The sequence below is a fragment of the Rhinopithecus roxellana genome, chromosome 15, assembly GCF_007565055.1.
Source record: "Rhinopithecus roxellana isolate Shanxi Qingling chromosome 15, ASM756505v1, whole genome shotgun sequence".
Classification (NCBI taxonomy): domain Eukaryota; kingdom Metazoa; phylum Chordata; class Mammalia; order Primates; family Cercopithecidae; genus Rhinopithecus; species Rhinopithecus roxellana.
In genome coordinates, this window is record NC_044563.1 from 1,341,516 (window position 1) to 1,353,744 (window position 12,229).

At 64.8% G+C, this 12,229-nt stretch overlaps 1 protein-coding gene across 1 annotated transcript; it reads right to left on the reverse strand.

Moving 5' to 3' along the window:
* Positions 1-459: 459 nt before the first annotated feature.
* CTSD (cathepsin D) lies at positions 460-11,894 on the reverse strand. Its single transcript, XM_010382025.2, has 9 exons — positions 11,694-11,894; positions 9,176-9,335; positions 7,386-7,509; positions 6,837-6,955; positions 5,194-5,426; positions 2,629-2,751; positions 1,850-1,994; positions 1,665-1,763; positions 460-1,415 (listed from the first exon to the last, which is right to left on the reverse strand). The coding sequence occupies exons 1-9, from the start codon at positions 11,759-11,761 to the stop codon at positions 1,248-1,250; spliced, it is 1,239 nt and encodes a 412-aa protein (XP_010380327.2). The 5' UTR covers positions 11,762-11,894; the 3' UTR covers positions 460-1,247.
* Positions 11,895-12,229: the final 335 nt, after the last annotated feature.

Below are 12,229 nucleotides of genomic sequence, written 5' to 3' on the forward strand. Positions count from 1 at the left end.
GCCATCCATGCCACCTGGAGCCATTTCTTTCCCAGGACGAGAGGGCTAAGGAGGCTGACTGGGAGGCCTGCTCTGATGGTCCCTGAGAGCAGAAACATCCTCTGTTCAAGTGCCCTGGCTGCCTGGCTGGGCCACCTCCCTGAAATTACTCCTCAAGGCTGGCACTCATACTGGACACCCTGTTGGCCCCACCCTGCAGTCCCAGCCAAGGCCACATCCTTCTGGCCACTGCTCCAGACCTGGGAACAAGTCAGTCCCTGCTGGCCAACCAGGCTGGACAGCTGGCCACGGCCCTGGAGCCCGTGGACTGGGCAGGGCAGGGGGCCATAGGCCCAGGGCACCCCAAATGCTTGTCCTGGTGCTGCCCTGATTCAGCTGCCATGCTGGCTTCGCACTCCTCAACCCCCTCCCCATCCCAAGTTGGAGCCATCCCCCCGCCAAGCAGAGCACACCAGCACAGAGGGGAGGCCAACAACTGTATTTCCACATCAGCCGGGGCTCTCGGTCGCCCAAGGGGAGGACAGAAGTCAGCTGCAGAGGAAGGCTGGTGCCAGCCCCAGCCCCACCTCCAGGCCAATGCATGCCCCAGGGATGGGCTCAGTCCCAGGACCACCCCGCAGGCTCCAGAAGGTGGGTTTGATCCCCTCTCACTCCTTCCAGCTCATCCTCAGGCCTCTACTGGCCTCATCCACAATGGGCCCAGGACACTGGACAGGTAGGGGTGGCAGAGCCCAGCTGGGCCCAAGCTGGGCAGAGGGGCCCAAGCTCGGCACAGGGGCCCTCGGGTAGGGCAGGTTTCCAAGGGAGGGTCTGGGAGGATGGCCTGGTGTGGGGTGGGGGCTCAGCCCAGCGGGCGCTGGTAGGGCTGGGGAGGAGGGGGGACTCCTTGGAGATGAAGGGAGCCCCAGGATACACAAGCTCGGCTGCCAAGCTTGGGCGGTGTCTTCCAAGTGTGTGAAACAGCTCTGTGCTCCAGATCAGCTCTACCCCCACCAAACAGATGGACAGGCGGACAGGTGGAGAGACAGACAGGCAGACAGGCAGGTGGTGTTTCTGAACCCAGGGAGAGGAAAACCACAGAACAAACAGCAGGTCTGGCTTGGGCCGCCGGCTTCCAGGGCGCCCAGGGCAGCAGGCGGGCAAGTGTGTGGGTGTGTGTGCCTATGTGTGGGAGGCGCCTGGGGGCCGGGGCCTCCTCCTCCGGGACTCTCCTCTGTTTCCGTGCTGGCACGCCGACGGCTTGGGAACTAGAGGTGGGCAGCCTCGGCGAAGCCCACCCTGTTGTTGTCGCGGTCAAACACAGTGTAGTAGCGGCCGATGAAGACGTCGCCCAGGATCCAGAGTGGCCCGCTGGGCGGCGGGATGTCCATGCCCATGAAGCCGCTCAGGCAGAGGGTCTTCCCAGCCTGCGACACCTGGGACGGCCCTGATGGTCAGCACCCAGGCCTGGCACCACCCGCCCCCCAACCTATTGCCGGCTCACCTGGGGCATGCGCCCCACCCCCGTTCACCTGGGGCATGTGCCCCCCCTCCCGCTCACCTTGAGCGTGTGCCCCCCACCACGCCTGCTCGCCTGGGGCGTGTGCCCCCCCAACCTGCTCACCTTGAGCGTGTGCCCCCCACCACGCCTGCTCCCCTGGGGCATGTGCCCCCCACCCACTCACCTTGAGCGTGTAGTCCTCTGGGGACAGCTTGTAGCCTTTGCCTCCCAGCTTCAGTGTGATCGCGGGCAGGGTGGACACCTTCTCACAGGGGATCATGTACTAAGAGGGGTCACAGCAGTGTCAGGGTGGTAGTGGTGGCCTTGGGACTCCCCCTACCAGCCCCAGCCCCAGTCCCCGGCGCTCACCTCGCCCTGGATCAGCGGCACGGCCCCGATAGCTTTCTGCAGCTCGCGCACCTCATCCACGGGGCCCACCATGAGGGAGGTGCCTGTGTCCACAATGGCCTCACAGCCCTCCTTGCACAGGGTCAGCCCGCTGGCCACCTCCACCCTGCAGGGAGCCAGGGCGTGAGGCCCCTGCCTGGACTGGAGTGTGCTCTAGGGGCCCAGTGCCCCTCCCTGGGAGCCCCTCCCCCATACCCCTCCCCTGGCTGGGTTGCACTCTCCTCCTCTCAGGGCTCCTGGATGCACAGGGGACCATGAGTCCTCCAGGGCAAAGGGTGGGAGAGGAGACCCAGAGTGGCAGAGGGGATGATGGTGATGGGCATGGAGGGGATGGATGGATGGATGGAGGGGATGGAGGAATGGAGGGGATGAGGGGATGGAGGGATGGAGGGATGGAGGGATGGAGGGATGGAGGGATGGAGAGATGGAGGGGATGAGGGGATGGAGGGATGGGGGGATGGAGGGGATGGAGGGATGGAGGGGATGAGGGATGGAGGGATGAGGGGATGGAGGGGATGGAGGGGATGGAGGGATGGAGGGATGGAGGGATGGGGGGATGGGGGGATGGAGGGATGGGGGGCATGGAGGGGCATGAAGGGCTAGTCTGACCCCATTTCTTTCTTGCCCAGCCCCCCCACTCCCCACAGACACCCCCACCTGCAGAACCTGGTTCCTCCGGGGGCCCTGCATGCCGCTCCCACCCACAGAACCCAGGGGAGCTGACTGCAGCCACCACTCACTGGTCCAGGTGAACCTGCCAGTAGGCCTTGCGGGTGACGTTCAGGTAGGACAGAGAACCCTTGTAATACTTGGAGTCGGTGCCGCCCAGCATCAGCTCACCCCCGGGCTGCGCAGTTGGGTCCCTAGGAGGAAAGGAAGGGAGGAGTCAGCTGCCACTCCACCCCCCAAGCACACGAGTGCCAGGTCAGGAGTAAGGGGGTGAATATGGCAATCGGGGAGAGCTTCCTGAAGGAGGGGCTTTCTGGACCTGCAGGGATGGAAAGGCCCAGAAGGCAGGAAGAGAGACGGACTCCCTTCTTCCCGGGGTGGGGCTGCTCTGCGTGGGCCCAGCCTGCCCCAGAAGAGGTTTCCCTCAACCCTCAGGTTCTCCTGGTCTGCTCAGGAGCCAAGGTTCAGCCAGACATCAGGGTCAAGGCTGGGGGCAGACAAGGAAGTGAATGCCAGGAGCCCAATGGGGAGGACCCTGTCTGTCTGTCTGTCTGTCTAGAAGAAAAACCAAGGAAGGCTTCTAGGAGGGGGTGATGGCACAATCTGGGAAGTTGGGATGGCTGGTTCCAGCCTCAGGGCCTCTGCACTGGCTGCTCCTGGGAACAGCCTCCAACTGCATTCCCGAGCCACGCCCACCTATCTCCCCTCATCCAGACCACCGATGGCCAGCCAAGGTGCTTCTGGGCAGGAGCACACTGCACTTCCTAGGACCTGCAGCCCATGTCACCTCGGTTTGTTTCCAAACATGACTCAAGTACAAGCTTTCAACGCAGCAAATCCTGCCGGTCCCATTAGAGAAGCTCCGTGTCGGGTGGTCCTGCCATCCCGCCAGGGCATCTGCAGCTAAGCTGGCCACCATCCCGCTGCCCGTCACTCAAGGCAGCACCAGGCCTGACCCAGTCCTCCCAGCACTGCTCAGGGCCTCCGCCCTCCTCCAGCCTCCTCCGCCTTTGCTTCCTGTCAACACCTCTGCAATCCCAAGTGTAGAAACCCGATCAGTGCCTCCCACTCCTCCTCTCCTCACCAAACATGCTTTCAGAAGCCCTCAGACCCTCCCTCCTGCCTGGCTTCACTTCCTGCCCAAGCCGCTGCCTTGAGACTACAGCTGGGCACTCACAACTGTGTGCCCCTCCGCCCACCTGGCACTCACCCTGTGTGCCCCTCTGCTCACCTGGCACTCACACTGTGTGCCCCTCCCCACACCTGGCACTCACCCTGTGTGCCCCTCTGCTCACCTGGCACTCACACTGTGTGCCCCTCCCCACACCTGGCACTCATACTGTGTGCCCCTCCCCACACCTGGCACTCACACTGTGTGCCCCTCCCCACACCTGGATACTCATACCTGTGCCCGCCTCCCCGACCTGGGCCCTCAGGCTGTGTCCCCCTCCCCCATGTGGGCACTCAGGCTGTGCCCGCCTCTCCGATCTGGGCACTCAGGCTGTGTCCCCCTCCCCCATGTGGGCACTGATGCCTGTGTGCCCTCTTGCCCTCCGCGACCCCTCTTCACCTCGCTGCCTCCCCTGTGCCCCAAGGCCCCTGGGGAAATGGCCCAGCCGGTTCACCTGTGTCCTGGCCTCTAGTGAGCAGTGCAGCCCAGGCTGTTGCTAAGGAGTATTCACTGCCCAGCCAACGGACAGAGTAAAGAGGCCAGGCCAGCCCCACGGCTGGAATTCTGCCAGCAGTGCCCCAAGGTCAGGGGTCAGGCCCAGAGACTCCAAGTGCCAAGTGAGCCACATGAGGTGAACCTGCCCCTGTCCGCCCTGGAGAGTATGGGGCAGTGACCAGGCACAGCTCAGGGCAGGAGGCCGCTGGCTGACACGCTGCCCACCCCCAGAGCAAAAGCCCCCAACCCCCGGTCACCCCTCTTATGTGGAACCCTCCGCTCAGGTCTGCCCAAGAAGAAGAAACTAACTAAGGCTGAGGTCCCCTTCCCAAGGTCGCCTGACCATGGCTCACCCATGCTGAAGCAGCGGCTGCAGGTGGGGACCCTGGGGGAGAACCTTTTTCCCAGAAGGAAGAGCCCACCATGCTCCTCCTAGAGGGCAGCCGGCACCTGCTGGGGACACCCACAGAGCTGCTCGCTGCGTGGTGCCGGGGACCCACACCCACCCAAGGTCACCTCCCCAGGGACTCCCAGGCTCCTGGGTACCATGCCCCCTCTCCACCATCAGCAACCCCGGGACCAGGACCACATGTGCCCATCACCAGGTCCAGGGACCAACAGGCCAACTGAACCAAGAGGAACCGTCATGACCCTTGAACTGGGTCTGTTCTCACAGGAGGGAGGCCCAGCTGCCAAGGTCCCAGGACCCACAGCCTGGCCTGAGCTCCTTCCACTGGGAGATCCCGGCCACACAGCTTTCTCTGTGATGCCGCTTACTCCTCTGCGGAAGGGCGGCCGGCCCCTGCCTCCAGGATACCCTGAGGTCAGAGGTCAGGAGCTCTGGCCACAGCAGCAGGGAGGGGGTGGCACTGAGTGGGGGTGCCCGGAAGGCTCCCAGTCCAGCCCCGCCCTGCCTCCCAGCAACGCTCAGCGAGGAGAGCAGGAGGGGAGAGGGAACCCACGTGCCCACCTGTTCAGGTAGAAGGAGAAGATGTTCTGGTCCACCAGCTTCTGCTGCATCAGGTTGTCGAAGACGGGCAGCACGTTGTTGACGGAGATGCGGGGGTAGGCCATGCCTAGGATGCCGTCAAACTTGGCTGCGATGAAGGTGATGCCTGGCTGCTTGATGGCCTCCCCGAAGACCTGCCTCTCCACTTTGACACCGCCCAGGGCAGCGGTTGATGACGCTGACTTGCAGGGCACCTACAGGCCAGGGCAGGGTCAGTGGGTCGCAGACAGGCTGAGCCCTACACCCCTCTCTGAGCATGAGGCTGCGCTACAAAACCCAGCTCAATGGATGCCCCTCATCTCACACACGATGGGGCCCAGAGGGCCCAGAAGAAAGGGCTGGAAACGGTGAGCTGAACACAGCTGGGGATGGGGACACGGGGTGAGGTAGAGCCCTCTTCGTGGGAGACTTTGGGCCTTGGTTTTAATGAGATGGGAACCAGGCAGGAGCACAGACGGGGAGACCCCTTGCTCTGCTCCCTGCTCTGACCTCTTGTTTCCACCACCACCAGCAGGCAGGTCCTGCTCCTGCTCCTGCCCTCAGCCTTGGGAACAAGAGACAGCCTGGGCCAGGAGCCTGAGACGGGGAACCCGCCGACCCCAACCCAGACTCACACCCATGCTGCCCCCTTCCCCTTCTCTGACTGTCCCCTCCCCCAGCCCTGGATGAGGCTGCAGAAAGAGAACACGGCCAAAGCAGGATGTGGGAAGGGAACAACAGCTTGAGGCTGACACGGGGCGGAGGGGGCGGAAGAGGGCAGACGGGGCAATTTCCCGTTCAGGCTGAGCAGGGCCCAGAGAAGAGGGCTCTGAGGAGCCCCCTGTACAGACCCGGACTCCAGCCTAGCAGGGACTGTTAGGAGCAGGCCCAGCTGGAGGAAGGGGCCCTCTTCCCAGGTCCCTTGGCCTGCAGGGGGGCTCTGCTGCCCTCCTGGCCTGCTCCGGAGCTGGGGGCTGTGTCACCGTCCCACTACTCCTGAACCCCTTGCAGCCTGGCCCACCCCCAGCACACAGCTCCGAGGTGAGAACTCACTGAGGCCCAGGCAGGGTGACAAGGGACAGCTCGCCCTCTCCTTGGGCAGGGAGCAGCTCTGCACAGGGCCCTGAGGATGGTGGAGTGCAGGCAGGGCCCCCAACAGCCACTGCTGCTCCCCCTCCCTTACCCTCCCAGGCTCCTGCAGGTGACTGTCTGCCAGCAGCCCCCATAGCGGGTTCCTGGCAATCCTCCCAATCCCAAGCCTCCCCAACCCCTTGGCCCGCTGCAGGGACCCTGTGCAGCCCCAGACCCAGCCCTCAACACCTGCTGGCACCTCAAACCCAATGTGCCAAAAAAAGCCCAATCAATCTGCCCTGTCCTCCCTCCCACTCACTGTAGCCTGACTCCAGGGACCCCTGCCCCTGTAGCCCCCAGGTTCGAGGCTGTCCCTCCAGCCTGCACATGACCAGGCTCATTCCCAGGCCCCTCCTCATCCTGCTGACTGCCCCGGCCACCTGAGGGCTGGGGTCGGCCTGGGATCACCGAGCCCTTTCAACCACATACCCACAGTGGGTGAACCCCACACCCTGGCATCCTCGAGTCCTGGGAAAGGCCCCAGAGGGACTCACCGACACGGTGTCCTGGCTCAGGTATCCGGAGAGGCTGCCCGAGCCATAGTGGATGGCAAATGAGGTGCCATTCTTCACGTAGGTGCTGGACTTGTCGCTGTTGTATTTGCGGTGGAGCCCTGCCCCGGGCGAGAAGAGGGCCCGCAGGTCATCCCGCAGCCCACGCCATGGCCACGGCCCTCCCAGCCCCCTGCAGTCTACCATGGAGCCTGCTCCCCACAAGCTGCCTCCCCAGGGTGGGATGTGGAGGGGATCCGAGGCCCACCATCGTGCCAAAGCCCCAGGACTGTGGGCTGTGACCCCGGGCCTCCCTCCCAGCCACAGCTGGCTCTCTCCGTGGCCACCCCAGCCCCAGCGCTGCTGAGAGCAAGACCCCAGCTGGTGGTTCACCCAGAAAGCCAGTGCCTGGAGCAGGGTAGAGAGGGCCAGCCTGGCTCACGGGGCCAAGAGGCGGGAGAAGTGCACTGCCCCGGTGACTCCTGAGGCAGCCTTGTGGCGGCATCCCAAAAGGGCAGGACCCGGGAGATGGGGCCGGGGTGCGTGACTCACAGCAAGCGATGTCCAGCAGTTTGCAGTGGATGGAGGGGACCCACAGGTTGGAGGAGCCGGTGTCGAAGACGACCGTGAAGCACTGGGGAGGTGTCCCGATGCCGATCTCCCCGTAGTACTGGGCCTGGCCGAGGACAGGGTCCGTCAGGGATGGGGAGGGGCCTCTCTCCCCACCGGGCCTCAGAAGGCCCGGCTGTCCCCAGAGCCAAACCCTGAAGCCTGAAGGCCCATGCTGGAGGGACGAGCATCATGGAGCCCACAGCTGCCAACAGCCACCTACTCCCACCGGCTCAGCCTGCAGGGAAGATGGGCCAGGTCCCCAGCCCTCGGTCCTAATGCCCACAGGTGCTTGGGGTCTCCAGACCTCTGGGTTCTGCCACCTACCCCTGCTCGACACATGGCGAGGCTGAGCTTCCCCACAGAAAAGACAAGGCCAGAGGCCAGTCCAGGGGGACAGATGCGGCCCTCGGCCTGAGCCCCAGGTACAGGAAGGGCCTGCCTGGAAGACTCTCCTGGCGGCCCGGGGTCCAGGGCCTGAGAAGGTAAGTGACTTCCTCCCCAGGTTGGAACCATATCAGGGTCTGATTCTGGGTGTCTCAGTGCCTGCCCTGCCCTCCAGGGTGGACCCCAAGCCTGGAGGGCTTCCAGGCAGAGCGGTTCAGCTGGTCAAGGGGAGAAGCTAAGCCTTAGAGTCACTGCCTGCCCAGCAACCCTTCCTGAATGGCCCAGGGCCTCAGTTTTCCCATGTGTACGCAGGGATAGCAGGGACAGGTGGGGTGCTGACTCAGGGATCAGGCAGGTACAAGGGGTCCCACGCCCGCTGAGCATCTCAGGAGGCAGAGAGTAAGAGGGTCCTGGAGTTCGGGGTCGCCTGGGTGCCCGCTTTCCCCAGGAATAGAGCCTGGGCCACTGTCAGCCACCAGATTCCTGGCACCAGCCCAGCCCAATGTTTCTCCGACCGCCTGGCTTCACGGAGCAGCAGCAGCTGCTGACTCATGGCCCCACAGAAGTGACCACCGGCAGGGGAACACTCAGCAAATCTCCATGTGTGCATGTGTGTGCATCAGCGTGCTCTCGCGCTAGGGCGATCAGGAACTGGCCGGTCGGGACCAGGCACACGGCACCCGGTTCCCCCCAGGCCCCCTCCCCCTAACCCGCCCAGTCACATGCCTATGAGTCTTGGGCTTCCTGTCACAGCCAGGACTCGGGCCAAGCAGGACAGAGGGCAAGGCCCCCCCCCCACCCACAGTGGGCCAGAGCCCCGAGGCTGGACAGCAGGCCCTGGCCTCGAACTGACCCCATAGAGCTGGGACGAGGCTGACCAAGCCCCAGCTTGCTAGGTGGCTTCCAGAGTGCTCCCCTTTAGATCCTGCTTCCCCCTGAAGGAGTCGTGGGCACAGGAGGGGCTGCTGCCAGAGGAAGAAGATGGGGAGGGGCTGGAGAGGGACCACGAGTCACCATAGGTCTCCTGGCAGGACAGCAATAAAGATAGGCTCCAGGGCAGCCGGCCACACCCAGGCAGACCCAAGGACTGCCCCCGGGCGAGCTGGCACCGAGGCCCGAGGCCACCCTCAGTCACCCTCCCAGGCCTGAGATCCGGCAACCACAGGGGCCAGTGGCAGGAGGTTCCAGGACGGGGAAGACAGGAGTGTGGCTGAGCCTGGATGCCACCCTGGCCAAGTGAGCCAAACTGTGCCGCTGAGAACAGGAGGCGGGAGTGTCCCCACAGTCCCCAGGGAGCTCTCCGGAGAGCGGCTCCGCTCCCAGCAGGGCTAAGACCCCATACTCACGTCCATGTAGTTCTTGAGCACCTCGGGAATGGGCCCCTCGGTCACGGCCGGCATCGCCTGGGAGTACTTCGAGATGGGGCCTTTGGCAATCAGGTCCTCCACAGGGCCCCCCATCTCCGACATGGTCCGGCGGATGGACGTGAACTTGTGCAGCGGGATCCTGTCAACCAGGGGTCAGGGCATATCAGGGAGGTTCTCCCGCCTGCCGGCCGAGGCCGCTAACGCTGCACATCCATCTGGAGGCCCCTGGGGAATCTCGAAGTCACCACAGCCAAAACTAAACTCCTGCCTGTCACCTGGAAACTGCTGGCTCACCTCCCCCGTCAGTGAATGGCAACCCATCGCCCACCCGAGGTTGCACAGGCCACAGTCCTAGGAAGTGGCCACCCACCACCCACCTCGGCCCCACACACCCAACCTGGGGGCCAGTGTGCCCACCCCTCCTCTCCTCAGCCATTCTAGAGGCTCCAAAGCCCCCCAGGGCCTCCAGTCCTCCCTCTGCACCGGCTCTGGTCTCCTCCAGGATGGCGGCCAGCATGGCTGCTCAGGGTGCTGGCAGGCACCTGTCACTCCTGCCCAAAGTGCTCTGAGGCAGCCCACTGTACCCAGCCCCATCACACCTGCTCTCCACCCAGACACCAGCACGAAGGTGGCCCTACCTCCAGGCTGGCACTGGCAGCTCTGCCTGACCTCCTAGGTGGCCTCCTCTGGCCATGAGATGGGCCCTCCACGCCACCTCCAGAAGCCCTCCTTGACTACCTATCCTCCTCCACATGGACCCTGTGGCTGTCCAGTGCCCTCATCCCACAGCCGTTCCTGTGTATCGGCCCTTCTCCTCACTCCATGCGGCTCCACGAGATCCAGGACTGCACCCGGGGCCTTAGAGGCTTCTGTGCTCCCCCACCCACCACCCTGCCTCCTCCGACAGCTGCACTCAGGGCACACCTCCAGAGCCCTGTCACCCAGCACACCGCCGGCCAGGGTGCAGGAGGGAGCTCCAGACTGAGGTCAGGGGTCCTGAGTTCTATACACAGGAAGTCAATAACAGAGAGGGGGTCCCTGCCCCTCCCCCAGGGCCACTGGCTTTCCCCTTGGTGTGAACCGACTCCTTGTCCCAAGGAAGCTCCCCTGGGCTTTTCATCACCTGGATAAAACCTCTCCCCTGCCCCAGGGATTTGAGAGTCCAAGGTCATAGCCCGCTTTTCCTGGCACATCAAGGGCGTGGTCCCGGAAGATGAGATTATTGCCTAAAAGCTGAGGGGCTGGAAGAGCCCCAGGTTCTGTCCTGGGGGAGGGACATGGCCTCCAGGGACCCAGGAAGCAGGTGTAATAGTATCAGTTGCACAAGAGCTGGAATCAGGTGAGGGCTTGCATTCAGCTACCCTGCCCTCCAAGAAGCCCAGGATCCTTTCCCCACTGCTGTGTCTGCCCTTCTTGGAGAGGGGAGGCCTGTGGATAGGCTGGCAAGGTCAAGGCAGGCTCAGGCTTGTGGCTGCTCCCCCATAACGACTTTAATTGGGGTTACCCGCCCCCGGGCCGTTCCCCACAGCCTTTGGTGAGGCTCAGTCCTACCCAGCCCACTGCTCCTGCTGGCCCAGCCAGCTCCAGCCTCTGCAGCCTTCTGACCTCACCCACCTGCCCAGGGGCAGTGGACCCACCTCAGGTCCCAGGTCTCCCACAAAGGCCCAGAGCAAGGGTGGGGCAGGTGCCCAATGGGATGGGTCAGCATACCCCTCCTGGGAATGCAGGCTGCCTTGCAAGGGCTGGGGAGGGGAGTCAAGGAAGCCGACTGCAGCAGCGGCCCTCCTCTGCCCAGCTGGTCAGGTATGTCGGTGGCCCAGTCCGATATATCCAGGCCCACTCGGTGGCCTCACCTGGCACAGTGGCTCGGCCTGAGGAGCGTGTGGGGCTCACTGCAGCACAGTCCCAGGCCCGGGGTGGGTGAGCCAGGCCCACTCCCTATGCCTCCTCCTCTCCCAGGGACATGGGAACTCCTAGGGTCTAGAGGGGCCTCCCAGCCCAGGGCCTGTGATAAGAGCCGCAGGAGCAAACTTTTAAAGTCCCCAGTTCACAGGTGGTAAAGGGGTCCCTAAGGAAATGGACTCGCCCAGACTCCGGGGCTCTGGGAACTGCACCTAGGTCTCCAGCAAAAAGGGCGCTCAGCGCAGACCCCCAATTCCACCTGCCCCGAATGAGCACCACCTCCCCCAGCCCCGCCCCGTCTCCAGGGAGGCTGCGGTCCTCACGCCTCCCCCGGCCCCTCAAGGTACACCTCAGGGTGGCATGGGGAGAGGCGTCTGGCGCCTCTGCCCCAGGTCCCCTGCACCTCCGGAGCCCGGCGCCCGGTAAGCGGGTGGGCCGTGCAGGAGACCGCGCAGGGCGGCACAGGTGCATTCCAGCGCGGGGGGCGCAAGGGGCTCGTGGGGTCCCCAGGGGAGCGCTGAAGTCACCACAGGCCCCGGGACCTCGGGGCCGCGACCCCTGCCCGTCCCCTGAGCCCCGGACCCTGAGGCTTCACCTGACAACCGCGGCAGCAGGCGCCGCCAGGAGGCAGAGGACGAGCAGCAGAAGGCTGGGGGGATGCATGGTGGCGGCCACCGGGTCGGAGCGGGGCGCCGAGGCCGCGCGCTTATAGTCGGGATGACGGCGCAGTTGGGCCGGATCAGCTGACCCGCGTGTTTGCACCCGGGCTGGTCACGTGGGCGAGGCCGGCGTGCGCCGGGCGGGGCCTGGGCGGGGCGACCTCGGCGCACGCGCACAGAGCCGAGGAGCGCGCCCGCCACGCCCACCGCCCGCGCCACCACGGCCTTCGGGGTCAGCCCGGCTGAGCTTCTGGGGTCTGGAGGATTTCCGTTTCGGCCTGGCCGGGGTCGTGGGGCGGCCCACCCTGGAGGGCCCCGCGGGGTGACCCCTGTCCCAGCCGCCGCGGCCGTCCCCGCGTCTAGGCCTACGCGGGGCGCTGCGCCCTGGGCTCCTGCACCTGCTCCTCCTGGCGCCCCCTCGCCCCCTCCGAGACGCTCCCAGACCTCCTCTCTGGAAGCCTCTTGCAAACCA